Raw genomic sequence first — 12,752 nt, forward strand, 5'->3', positions numbered from 1 at the left:
AATAGTAGAAATTACTTCAGAAGGGGGTCAATGCTACTTTAGCTACACTATAAATCCCATATCACTAGTTACTCGGTAGAGAATGTAAATGTTAATTACTACTGTCAAGCTAATCTTACTGTGTTTGATTCTTCCCTCACACAAGTTTTGGCTCCCCCCATCCTTGTTCTTCTAATATGTTAGATCCTTTTCATTTGTAGTAAATGGGACTGGATATTCTTTGTCAGTCTGGAGAATCCCAGATTAATTGACTCTAGCTCGGGGTTGGACATGATTGGACAACTCAACAGTTAATTGAGGGGGATGACTTGCAGTATTATATAAAAGTGACCTCCACATACATATTCCTATAATAGAACTTCAGTAGGTTTGAGAATAAGGTTAACTAAAGGTTTCTGGGCCCAAAGAAGTTTTACAGGAAACCTGGTTAATTTCATTACTGTTGTACCATACAGCCATGCTCCCCAGGGTTTGAGGCTTCACAATGAAAGATTTACACAGTACTACATTTTTGTTTTCTATATTTTTAGATTTGAATACTTTTATCAAAAAATAAAATAAAAAACCACCCCAGAACAACCCATTCTTTTTGAGCTTGTCTCCATCCCTTGTCTGGTGGTAAAACCCCTTTGGGGATTCTTTCTGTGTAAACAGAACATGCAAGCTACAGCAAGGGACACTTTGTTGAGCTCCTATCTTCACTGCATAAATCGTCACAGAAACTGCCCCAGTGTACTTTTCAACCATCACCTTGACAAAAAATCATCACGCACGTGAGTGCCAACATATGGTGGAAAGTCCAAATTGCTCTTAGAAAATTTCAGAGGTGTCCAAGTGCCCAAAACATACAGCCATATTTATTTCTGTGGGGATGTTGGACTCAGTGAAGCGAAAGACATGCCATTCGGAGCACATCTAGACAATTATATTACAGCTGGAGTTATTTTTTGAAATGTGAGGCTGAGTGACTTTAGCTGCCTTAGAGAAGCATACAGTGCCTAGGACAATGGACCTTTGGTGCATCTAGACACAATTGTAATCCAAATAAATAGTAATAGTGGTAAAAAGCCGTTGAATAGGATTTTTTAAATGAATAAAGGAAAGTTATTTTGAGTTGAACCCTTAAATGACAAATTTCATCTCAGTTCAAAAGTTTATAAATGATTGATTTATAATCGTATCTCGCAGAGGGCATTGTGAGAAGGGACAAAAATGACAGGCCCTTTACCAACAGGGCTGTTTTAAGAAGGTGTTGCTTTGACATAGAGTCAAACGTTATTAGTTTTGGAAATATATCACAAAGTCCCACCACCATTTAGTTACAGTCCTCTTCATGGTATTGGAATGCCTCACAAATTTGAATTAAACTTCACAACACCCCAGTGAGGTGGCAAAGTATTGTATTATATATAATCCTTACTTTAGAAAGGAGGAAACTGAGACACAGAAAGATTACAGACCAGATTTTCAAAGGAGACCTTTAATTATGGCCTTTAATTAATAACTTAATCAACTTTGAGTGCTCAGCTTTAGACACCTTTGTCCTGATTGATTTCAGTGGGAGCTGCCAGCACTTAGCACCTCTGTAAATCAGGCTTTATTCTCTAAAATTAAGACTCCCAAAATTACATTCACTTTTTAAAATTTGATTTGCACAAGATCGTGCTTGACTCTGGCAGAAATGGATGTGGAACGCCTGTCTGGGGGCGCTCAGTGCTTTACCTTAACCACATGACTATCTTTCCTCCCCATGAGCAACTAGCATCATTTTGCAGGCAGGAAAAGCCAACGGGAATTAATTAATGTACACAGGCAGACAGACTACACAAAGAAGCAGGAAATTCCTCCAGATTCTCCCCTTCTGAAATTTTGCTTTCAAGATCCTTCTAAGTGTCAACTTTAAATAACCAGTATTTGCTCTCGAATTACTTTGGTATTATCAGCTTGCCTTAGTGACAGATTGCTGGATAGCTCTCTTTTCTTCTTTCCAAAAGGAGCACACCCTTCAAAACAGACTGTTTTCCAAGTTATTAGTTTCCTTGTTATTGTATCCATGCCATTTAGTGATCCAAAAACCCTCCCACCAGGATAGGAAAGGCTAAGGTTCCCCAGCTGGAGACACAGCTTTAGACACTAGCACTCTTATTTGTTGTCCCAGCCTCAGAGGGGGCACAATGTAGTCAGCATGGGATTCTGATAAGAAAAGAGAAAAGCAGAAAGACAAGAACTTTGAGAACTGCAGAACGGGGGACAGCAAAAGGGCTTCAGACCTGCCTCAGCTCCAAGAAGCAAAAGGTCAAGTACAGCCAGGTTTTGACTTATTGTTGGATGTTGACTCTCAGGAAAGGGTGGCAGGTTCAAAGCAAATGTGGGGCTGCTTCTTTAGAAAAAGAGCAGAGAAGTGGAGTTGATGGGTCCTGTTCACTGAACTGGATTAAAGAGGCTGAGGCTGCAGGTATATCAGGCACCAACCACGCCTGATGGGCTGTAGGGTGAGTCTGGCTTGTCTGGGGAATGAATTTTGCACAGTACCACTGGATCATCATCATCTGATACAAGACGAGGCTGAGATCATGATTCAGGTATGTGGAAGCTGTTTATAAATCCAAATAATTAATATAGCTGAGGCTGGGGGTTGAGAGAACAGGAGAGTGTCAGATTACTTTGTGCTCCCAGCACTGTTTAAAGTGGCAATTGTCCTTTATTTCCAACTTGGAGATCTTACAGTCTGCAAATGATTTATCATTATGTGGTTATGTACAACAAGGTTTGTGTGTGCAGCAAATGTGTTTTAATTAAAGAAAACAAGCAGAGAAGTCCTGCCAAAGTTTGAGGTGCTGAAATCTATCCCATTCCCTGCATTATATCTGTACATAAAGTTTAAAAAATCCATTTTAGTTTCCAGTAGTCAGAATCCTAACTCACAAATGCAAAATCTACGGGAGAACTTCTTTAATGTGCAGTAACCACAGGGAAACACATTATGGTTTACTGAACTCTGTAGTTTAGTGAGGAGACAAAAAAAGCAATTAAAAGACGACACCCCCCCCCCCCCCCAGGAATACTGCATAAAGTGACTGCACTGCTATAAAAAGCTATAAAATAATGGAGCCATTGTAGCTGTGATTGTGGTAACTTGAGCATTATGTGGAAGCATGTCCTCCATTGTCAACATCTGATCACCAACAAGGCATAAGTTGCAAGCAGCAATTACATGTAGTCACTTTGGCTGTGGAGCAGTTGCCTAGTTACAGAAAACAGCTTGTCAGTTGACTGATGTATGAACACCAGAGAATATGTGGATAACAACAATCGTCATTTGGTTTGTTCATAAAACTTAATAAAGCAAAAGGTTTGAGTAGGCTTGTGAGTCTTTTGACTTCTTTTCTGTGTGCTTTGTAACTAAGATGGATGAATTCTTAGCATTGCAGAATAAAGCTGGCATGGCTTCTAACAGAAGATGAAAGCTTCCTTCTAACCGATTAGTGGTCTGACCCACTTCAAAGCTCAAGTGTTCTATTCAGCAGTCGTAATAATAATAGATGTACAGTATTCTCCTATTTGCCCTAATGTGCTGGCTTGAGCTATACTTGTCACACTTACAGGACCTGATTCATCAGTGCATCATGGTTTCACTAGCACATCTGCCAGTTTCACTGGAGTAACCCAATGGTACATTTGGCCAGCTAGCTCTTTAGCTATTCAATGTTATCATATTTTTAAATGAAATATGCACTTAAATTGCAATAGCTTTCCATGTGGAAATCATGGCAAGAACAACTGTAAATATGAATGGGTAGACCATTTTGGATTATATGACTAATCGTTTACTTCAAACTTGTCCTGTTGTGAAAAAGTTAGTTCAGCTTGAAAAAAACCCCCAAAACAAAAACAATTTCCGTACTCCTCTTGACTTTCTGGATCTGGACAGGAGTGGAAGGGAAAGCACCAATATATCAGGGGACAGGATGATTTCTCAGTAGTTCAGGCACAATTAGTTGTTGAAAGTACCAAGAATCTCAATAGAAATCTTCCAGAGGGGTAGCCGTGTTAGTCTGTATACAGCAAAAACTATGAGAGTTTTGTAGCACTTCAAAGACTAACAAATTTAATTTCTGCAGGCATAAGCTTTCGTGGGCTGTAACCCACTTCGTCAGATGTAAGGAATAGAAATCAGATAGGAGGGTAAGGAACAACAATGGGGAAGTTAGGTATAAGCAAAGTCCATTCAGTCAGAGTAGTTGAGGCCTATTCACAACCATTGATTAGGAGGTGAGAATGTGTGAACAGTGACAATTACTTCTTATAATGAGAGAACCATTCCAAGTCCCTATTTAGACCCAGTTTGATTGTGTCAAGTTTGCAGATGAGTTCCAATTCTGCAGTTTCTCTTTGAAGTCTGTTTCTGAAGTTTTTTTGTAGAAGTATAGTAACTTTCAAATCAGCTACAGAGTGTCCTGGGAGGTTGAAGTGCTCTCTGATTGGTTTATGGATGTTATCATTTTTTCTGTCTGATTTCTGTTCATCTATTCTTTTGAGTAGTGACAGTCCGGTTTGACCGATGTACCTGGCAGAGGGGCATTGCTGGCACATGATGGCATATATAACATTAGTAGATGTGCAGGTGAATGAGCTTCTTATGGTGTGGCTGATGTGGTTAGGACCTGTGATGGTGTCACTAGAGTCGATGTGTGGGCAGAGCTGGCAACGGGGTTTGTTGCAGGGGTATGTTCCTGGGTTAGTGATCTTCTTGTATGGTGTACGGTTGCTGGTAAGTATTTGCTTCAGGTTGGGGGATTGTCTGTAAGCAAGAATAGGTCTACCTCCCACAACTTGAGCGAGTGAGGGATCATCTGCTAGGATGTGTTGGAGAGATTTTAGTTGGGGCTGTAGGTGTTGGCCAGTGGTGTTCCGTTGTTTTCTTTGTTGGGTCTGTCCTGTAGTAGGTAACTTCTGGGTACCCATCTGGCTCTGTCAATTTGTTTCTTCACCTCCTCAGGTGGGTACTGTAGTTTTAAGAATGTTTTATGGAGATTCTGTAGGTATTTGTCTCTGTCTGAGGGATTGGAGCAAATCTGGTTGTATCTTAAGGCTCGGCTATAGACAATGGATCATATAATGTGTCCAGGGTGGAAGCTGGAAGCATGAAGGTATGTATTGTGGTCACTTGGTTTTCGGTATAGGGTGGTATTAATGTGACCATCCCTTATTTGTATTGTAGTGTCCAGGAAGTGGATTTCTTGTGTGGACTGGTCCAGGCTGAGGTTGATGGTGGGGTGGAAATTATTGAAATCCCAGTGGAATTCTTCGAGGGATTCTTTCCTGTGGGTCCAGATGATGAAAATGTCATCAATGTAGTGTAGGTAAAGAAGAGTTGCTTGGGGACAAGTTTTGAGGAAGCGATGTTCTGGGTCATCCATAAAAATGTTGGCATACTGTGGGGCCATGCGGGTGCCCATAGCTGTGCCACTGACTTGAAGGTATAGATTGTGACTTTGTCCTGACCCACAACTACTTCAGATTTGGAGACAAAGTTCAGCTACCAGATGTGCCATATCATCATCAGGGAAAATATTCCTGATGGCTTGTAGGCCATCTTTGTGTGGAATGTTGGTGTAGAGAGCTTCTACATCCATAGTGGCTAGGATGGTGTTTTCTGGGAGATCACTGATGAATTGTAGTTTTCTCAGGAAGTCAGTGGTATCAAAAAGATAGCTAGGAGTGCTGGTGGCATAGGGACTGAGGAGAGAATCCATATAGCCAGACAGTGCTGCTGTGAGAGTGTCAATGCCTGAGGTGATGGGGCGTCCAGGATTCCCAGGTTTGTGGATCTTGGGTAGCAGATAGAATAACCCTGATCAGGGCTTAGGGGGTAGATTGTGTAGATTTGCTCCTGTGTTTCTTTAGGGAGTTTCTTAAGTAGATGTTGTAGTTTTTTTTGGTATTCTTCAGTGGGATCACACAGTGGGACAGTAGTGGCTTCTAGAATGTGGTGTTGGAGAGTTGTCTGGTAGCCTCCTGTTCATAATCAGATCTATTCATGATGACAATGGCACCTCCTTTATCTGCCTCTTTGATTATAATGTCAGAGTTGTTATTGAGGCTGTGGATGGCGTTGCATTCTGCATGGCTGAGGTTATGGGGCAAGTGGTGTTGCTTGTTGACAATCTCAGCTTGTGCACGTCAGCGGAAACACTCTATGTAAAAGTCTAGTCTGTTGTTTCGACCGTCAGGAGGAGTCCATGCAGAATTCTTCTTCTTGTAGCGTTGGTAGGAAGGTATCTGTGGGTTAGTGTGTTGTTCAGTGGTGTGGTGGAAATATTCCTTGAGTCGGAGACGGCAAAAGTAGGATTCCAGGTCACTGCAGAATTGTATCGTGTGTGGGGGTGGTGGGGCAGAAAGAGAGTCCCCGAGATAAGACGGACTCTCCTGCTAGGTTAAGTATATAGCTGGATAGATTTACAATATTGTTGGATGAGTCAAGGGTATCACAGTTGTGGTCTCTTGTAGCATGTAGGAGTTTAGATAGTTTAGAGTCCTTTTCCTCTGTAGAGAAGCAAAGTGAGTGTTGTAAATAGCCCATCTTGTTTTTGTAAAGATCAACCACGTGGAATTTTCTGTGGAAGTTTGGCTTTTCATGAGATTATCCATTACTGAGAGTTCTTTCTTGATCTTCTCCTGTTTGATGTACAAAATGCTGATCAGGTGGTTCCATAGCTTTTTTTCAGAGTGTGTGACACAATCTTGTTCTTCAGAGAGTTTCACCCAACTTTGCTGATTCTAGAGGTTCAGAGGAGCATCCATACTTTCGGTTTGCTAACCACACCAAACCTCTGAACCTTTGAGGTTTGCAGAGCAACAGATCTTCTCCCATGGCTTCTTCATGCCTCCCTCCATGTTACTGTAGAGGGTATATCTACACTGTAAGCGAAAGGTCTGATTGTAGCATGGGTAGGCATACCTGTGTGAACTTTATTCTAGCCAGCATGGGTAGCAATAGCAGTGTAGATATTGTGGATGGGCTAGTAACCAAAAGAGGTTGACCTAAGGTCCCTGGAGGTCTTTCTCAATCTCTCCTGTTAAAGTTATGCCACAGTTTATAAACAATCATTGGAGCAGGGACTTGAACTTTGGGCTTCCAGATACTAGGTGAGTGCCCTAACCACCAGACCGATAATCTTCCTAATTTGTTTTCCTTAGCCCAATGATCCTTCGTTGTCGTTATGATTTGCCGCTATGAAAAACAATGAATAGTCAGTGGGCCAGGGAAAGGGAGCTTTTGAGGCCAGGAAGGAATTTTCTCCCAGGTGGTATAACATTGGATAAATGACCATCGTGCATAGTATGGGCTGATTCTTTCTCTCTCATGTCATAGCAGCCTTCATCTGAAGATCACACTTTGATGCAGTTGGAGAAAAAATAGGACTGGGAAAAATGTGTTAAAAAGAAATATTTTACACATGTGAAATTGTCTAAAAGGGCTTTGTAAGACAGGCTAAAATATCTCTAAAAGGGCAGCACAGAATTTACATGCCCTACCTTGAGATTGTTTCATCATAATATCATGACATTTAGATTTATACATGACAAAGTTGCTGGACATGGCCTTCAGACAGCCCAATCTACTCTATCTAGACAGGAGGCAGAGCTGAACTCTGGCATGATATAGTCTACTTTAATCCTTATGGTCCTGAGCATATACTCAACGTTTACCATATGGTCAAAAATTTAAAAAATCTTCTGTTTGCACGTGACTGACTTATGAGATTTATGTGACTTATGAGAATTTATCAGCTAATATCTCCAAAGATTAGATCTGGACTGAGCATGTTTCATCCCCTCAACACTTCCTTGTGACTGGACTGGTCATGTGACATCCCCATGACTGAGCATGGAGACTGAGCATGCTCCATTGTGGGTCTGCAGGGGCTGAGCAGGACTCCACCACCATGACTTTATTAAGTTGTATGAAAATAATGGGCTTCATTCTCTTCTCATTTAAACCAGTATAAATCAAGAGTGATTCCACTGAAACCAATGAAGTTACATGAGTTAGTATGAGAGACAGGAACATCAGGGCCAATAACTCTTAAAACATTTATTATACAATGAGTTTAAAGGAGGGAGCAGTCTATGTAGCCCACAAAAGCTCCATCTCATACTGCTATTATGTAACGGAAAGCACTTGAGTCAGTGTGTTAACTTCATTAGCTTTTGTTCTGCCAAAAGTCTAAAAAGAATGAGTCAAAATGTAGAAAATAAATATTTTTAAGATGCTATATTTGTGTATTAATTTTAATCCTTCTCTTCCAGCAGGTTGACATTGGTCAATTAAATTTACACTACTTCTGGCCATCCTTACACACATTTCAGTTATGACTGTAACTAATAAACATCACCCCATATTTGCAGTACACTCGAAGTATTTCCTATATGACTATACTGAAGTGCCATGAATATTACTATAGCGTAATCTGGTGGCGAAGGCATAATTTTAAAGTTTTTTAAGAATGGCCTGTTGAACATTAATTATGGCATTGCCCAAAACTCTGTGTAGTGGTTCTTGGTTCCACCTGGGCCACATTGTATGCTGGGTAAAACCTTTTATGTTTTTGTAACTCAGGATGAATAGCACTCACAGCAACTCAAGGGAGAAATTATCTGATTGGAAAAAAAACTCAGAAACCTTCTAGCCCGCTCCTCATAGCTGAACTGAAGTCAGAATTTGAGAAGACTAATAAGACTATATTCAACAGAATCTGCCCTTCATCCATGCACATGAGGTTGAGTGCCAGCCACAGGCCCTGGTACATGCTATTGCTTAACTATAAAATGTAACTGGAAAAAATCTGTCTGGCATTTAGAGCCATAATGTACAACAGAATCATGCTATCGACAACTTGCATTCCATTTCACGGATATGTGCCTCACTTTCACGTTTACGTATAGGAGACTAATTGAACTATTTATTGTAACTTTTTAAAAACAATTTCTTCTAAATCATTTTCCTTTCATTTATGCATAGCTTTATTTCCTTCTCTTGCCCTTTTCTTGTCCATTTCATTTTTATTCCTTTTTCTCACAATTCAAACAATATCATTATTAGCCATTTATATCCTTGTCTCAGAACATGGTGAGATAATGAGCCAGAAGCTAAGGAAGGAAAAATGTAGACTTGGCTTTAAGGAAGAATTTTTAATACTGGGTCTGATTTTGGTATTTTCTGGTGTCGTTTGGGAATGATTCTATTTAAATCAATGGAATTACACTGGTGTAAATTCGGCTTGAATGAAACCAAGTTCAAGATGAGACATTAGTTGGATTGAAGTACTAGGTGCTTGTTGGAGGTTTTGTGACAGAATATTTTTCAATTGTAAGATGCAAGTTCATTGAAAGCATGTTTTGCAGAAATGTGTCTTTTGATGAAATTTTTTTCAAAGGAAAAATGTGTTTCAATAAGATTGAAATGTTCAATTTTTTTTTAAATGGAACATTTGACCCCTCCCCCCCTTTTGGAAACAACTTTTCATTTAATTTTTTCCACAAATGTTATATAATATAAAATAAAAACTTCCAAAGCCGAACGAAAATTTTCAATTTTATCAAACTGGAACATTCTGATCAACTCAAAATAATTTTCTTTCGTTCTTTCCTTTCTTTCTTAACTTACTTTTCATGGGAAATTTTTGAAATTTTCTCTTTTTATTCTATTTGGAACAGAATGTTTAACAAAACAAAAACAGAAACAGGTATTATGATGAAGCAAAACATCTGGTTTTCACCCATCTCTAGATGTAATAATAATAAGTATTTTCATTACATTTCATCCAGAGATTTCCAAGCACTGTATAGAGGTGGAAGAGTCCTGTTATGGCAGATGGTATTGTTACATATGGTCTTACAGGTTCTTTTTCCAAGGGTGCAGACAGTGTGCAGTCCTTGAAGAAATGCTGTATTGTAGGGATTTTTTTGTTTGTTTGTTTTTGTTTTTTTTTGGTGTTACATGTTATTTTAAGGGAGCTGTGGCAAACTGCTAGATCTCAATCACAAGAGTCAATTCTTGCAACAAAGCTGCTTTCCAGGAATTGAGCATCCGTGTTTCGACTGATTTACCAGAAAGAGGGCTTTGCCTGTGTGTAATTTGTGAGCACTCTGTTTAAGCACTGGTGTGGTTATAGTTGTAAATAAACAAGTTACAATAAGAAAATACCCCGATGCCATGTCACTGATTTCTTTTACAATAACAGACTGACCTGTCTGGTCCTGACATCTGCCACCAGTCAGCAGAGGGTTGACTAATTCTAACGTTTCAGATGTGGAAACTGAGAAGCATAGAATGGTAGTTGGGGGTAGAAGCAGGAGTAGAAACCAGGTCACCTAACCCTGCAAAATGTAGTCCTGCAAAATGTCGAGAAAGGGGTCAAGTCAGAATGGGTAGCCCATGTAGTTCTTTTTACTGGGTCTGTTCTTTACTGGTCTAATCTTACAAGGTTCCCAGCATCCTCAATTCTTGGTGGAAGTCAATGGGAATTGAAGACACCCAACACCTCATGGGATAGGACTTCAGAGTCAACCTAAGAGTCAGTGAACCACCCTCTTCCTGAAGTTTTTTCCTCTTCCACCATTTATGACTTACAGTATGAAAGCAAGTGATTCCATAGGGGAAATATTTTGAAAGAGTTTGAATTGACACCCAATAATCTAAATAGAGGCACTGATATAAACTGGCTAAAATGATCACCAATCTTTACAATGATTTCCTTGCATCAAGATGTTATACAAATAAAAAAAAAAAAACTGCCGAAACAGCAGGGACAATAAAGTCCTATTTTTTGTCACTGCTGTTCTGTTTTCCTTTTATTTTTAAATGTAGTGCTTACAGAGTTACAGATTGGAAGCCAAGACACTAATGTCCCCTTTTTAGAAGATATTTATTTTTATGCAAATCCGTTTTTGAATCCTAGAAAGCATTTTGCCTCAATCTGTTGCAGTGAATTCCACAGGTTAATTCCTTTGTTTAAAAATATTTCCTTTATTCTGATTTAAAGATATTGTAAAGTGCTATGTAAGAGCAAGATGATATTATTATTATTATTTATTTTATTATTATACCACTATAATCACTATCGTTCTTTAATTTATGTGCAATTAGGATGCTCCATATTTACTAAACAATAATAGATTCACATGATCTATGCATATATTATTTAATACATACAATAATATAAAAGAAAAGGGGAGGCATAATATAGAATACATAACAATAGGTAAAATTGTTCCTAACTGGAGCTTTTTCAAAGTTTACAGTGTGGTGTCATAGAATCAGAGGACTAGAAGGGGCCTTGTGCGGTCTTCTAATCCAGTCCCCTGCATTTGTGGCAGGACCAAGCATTATCTAGACCAGCAGTTCCCAAACTCAACCATGTTGCGCACCACCAACATAAAATGCTACCACCTGTAGTACCAACACCAAGTTTTTATAAACAATGTATGAAAACCATCTTAAAACTTAAGTGTTGTTAAAACACATTGTATCAATAGCATAGCTATGTGTATAAAAAGCTGTAGTCTTGTAAAATGTTAATAAATACATTATAAACTTACCCCATCTGGGATGGAAGGTGAAATGATTTTTTAAAAGAATTCTGTAGTCTTGGGGTATGTCTTCACTGACGACTGGAAATTCGCTGCCATCAGAGCGATTGTTTGGAATTGATTGAGCAGAAGTTGTCACCCACTCAATCGATCTGGGAATCGACTTAAGAAATCCACCCCCCTGAAAAAGAGTAACGCTGCATCGACGGGAAGGCATTTCCTGTCGGCGCAGCACAGTGGGACGCCGCTCTCATTAGAATTTAGGAAGTCAAAACTGCTGCCAAATTTCATGGTAAGTGTAGACCAGGCCTTAATTAGTCAGTGGACCATTGGGAGGTGGTGGCCTGTTTGGGAACCGCTGATCTAGACCATCCCTGACAGGTGTTTGTCTAACCTGCTCTTAAAAATCTCCAGTGATTGAGATTCCACAACCTCACTAGGCAATTTATTCCAGGGCTTAACTACTGGCGGTTAGGAAGATTTTCCTAATGTCCACCCTAAACCACTCTTGCTGCAGTTTAAGCACATTGCATCTTGTCCTATCCTCAGAGACTAAGGAGAACAGTTTTTCTCCCTGGTCCTTGTAACAACCTTTTATGTATTTGAAAACTGTTATAATGTCCCCACTCAGTCTTCTCTTCTCCGGACTAAAGAAACCCAATTTTTTCAATCCTCCCTCATAGGTCTTGTTTTCTGAATCTTTAATAATTTTTGTTCCCTTTCTCTGGATTTTCTTCAATTTGTCCACATCTTTCCTGAAATATAGCACCCAGAACTGGACACCAGTTGTGGCCTTATCAGCACGGAGTAGAGCAGAAGAATTACTTCTTGTGTCTTGCTTACAACATTCTTGCTAATGACCCCCAGATCCCTTTCTGCAGTACTCTTTCCTAGGCAGTCCAGTCAGTGGATCTTTAAATGCTAGTTTCTTATCTTATTTTCATGGCAAGAGATGACCCATGGTGAGTTGTCATCACACAAATACCCACCTCCTTAGCTCCCATCATAAATTTGTATCAGTAGAGAACTACCTGGTATCTCCCTTGGCAGCATTCCCAGCTGCTCTGGCATCTCTTCTCTCTGGTCTGATTGAATGAATCCCATAATGTCCATGTGTGAAATTGTACCTGTGATTTTTTTTTTACACACATTCACGT

The 12,752-nt window shown here is 39.6% G+C and overlaps 1 protein-coding gene across 1 annotated transcript in view; it reads left to right on the forward strand.

The window, feature by feature from the left end:
• Window positions 1-2,181: 2,181 nt before the first annotated feature.
• The window catches only part of TNS3 (tensin 3), a 338,094-nt gene continuing 327,523 nt past the window's right edge, over window positions 2,182-12,752 (forward strand). Inside the window, exon 1 of the mRNA XM_067550332.1 lies at window positions 2,182-2,582. Coding sequence (XP_067406433.1) covers window positions 2,481-2,582 — 102 coding nt within the window. The 5' untranslated portion in view covers window positions 2,182-2,480. The remainder of the gene's footprint in view (window positions 2,583-12,752) is intronic.

The sequence above is a fragment of the Emydura macquarii genome, unplaced genomic scaffold, assembly GCF_026122565.2.
Source record: "Emydura macquarii macquarii isolate MOO-44397 ecotype Brisbane River unplaced genomic scaffold, CSIRO-AGI_Emac_v2 contig_1263, whole genome shotgun sequence".
Lineage (NCBI taxonomy): Eukaryota > Metazoa > Chordata > Testudines > Chelidae > Emydura > Emydura macquarii.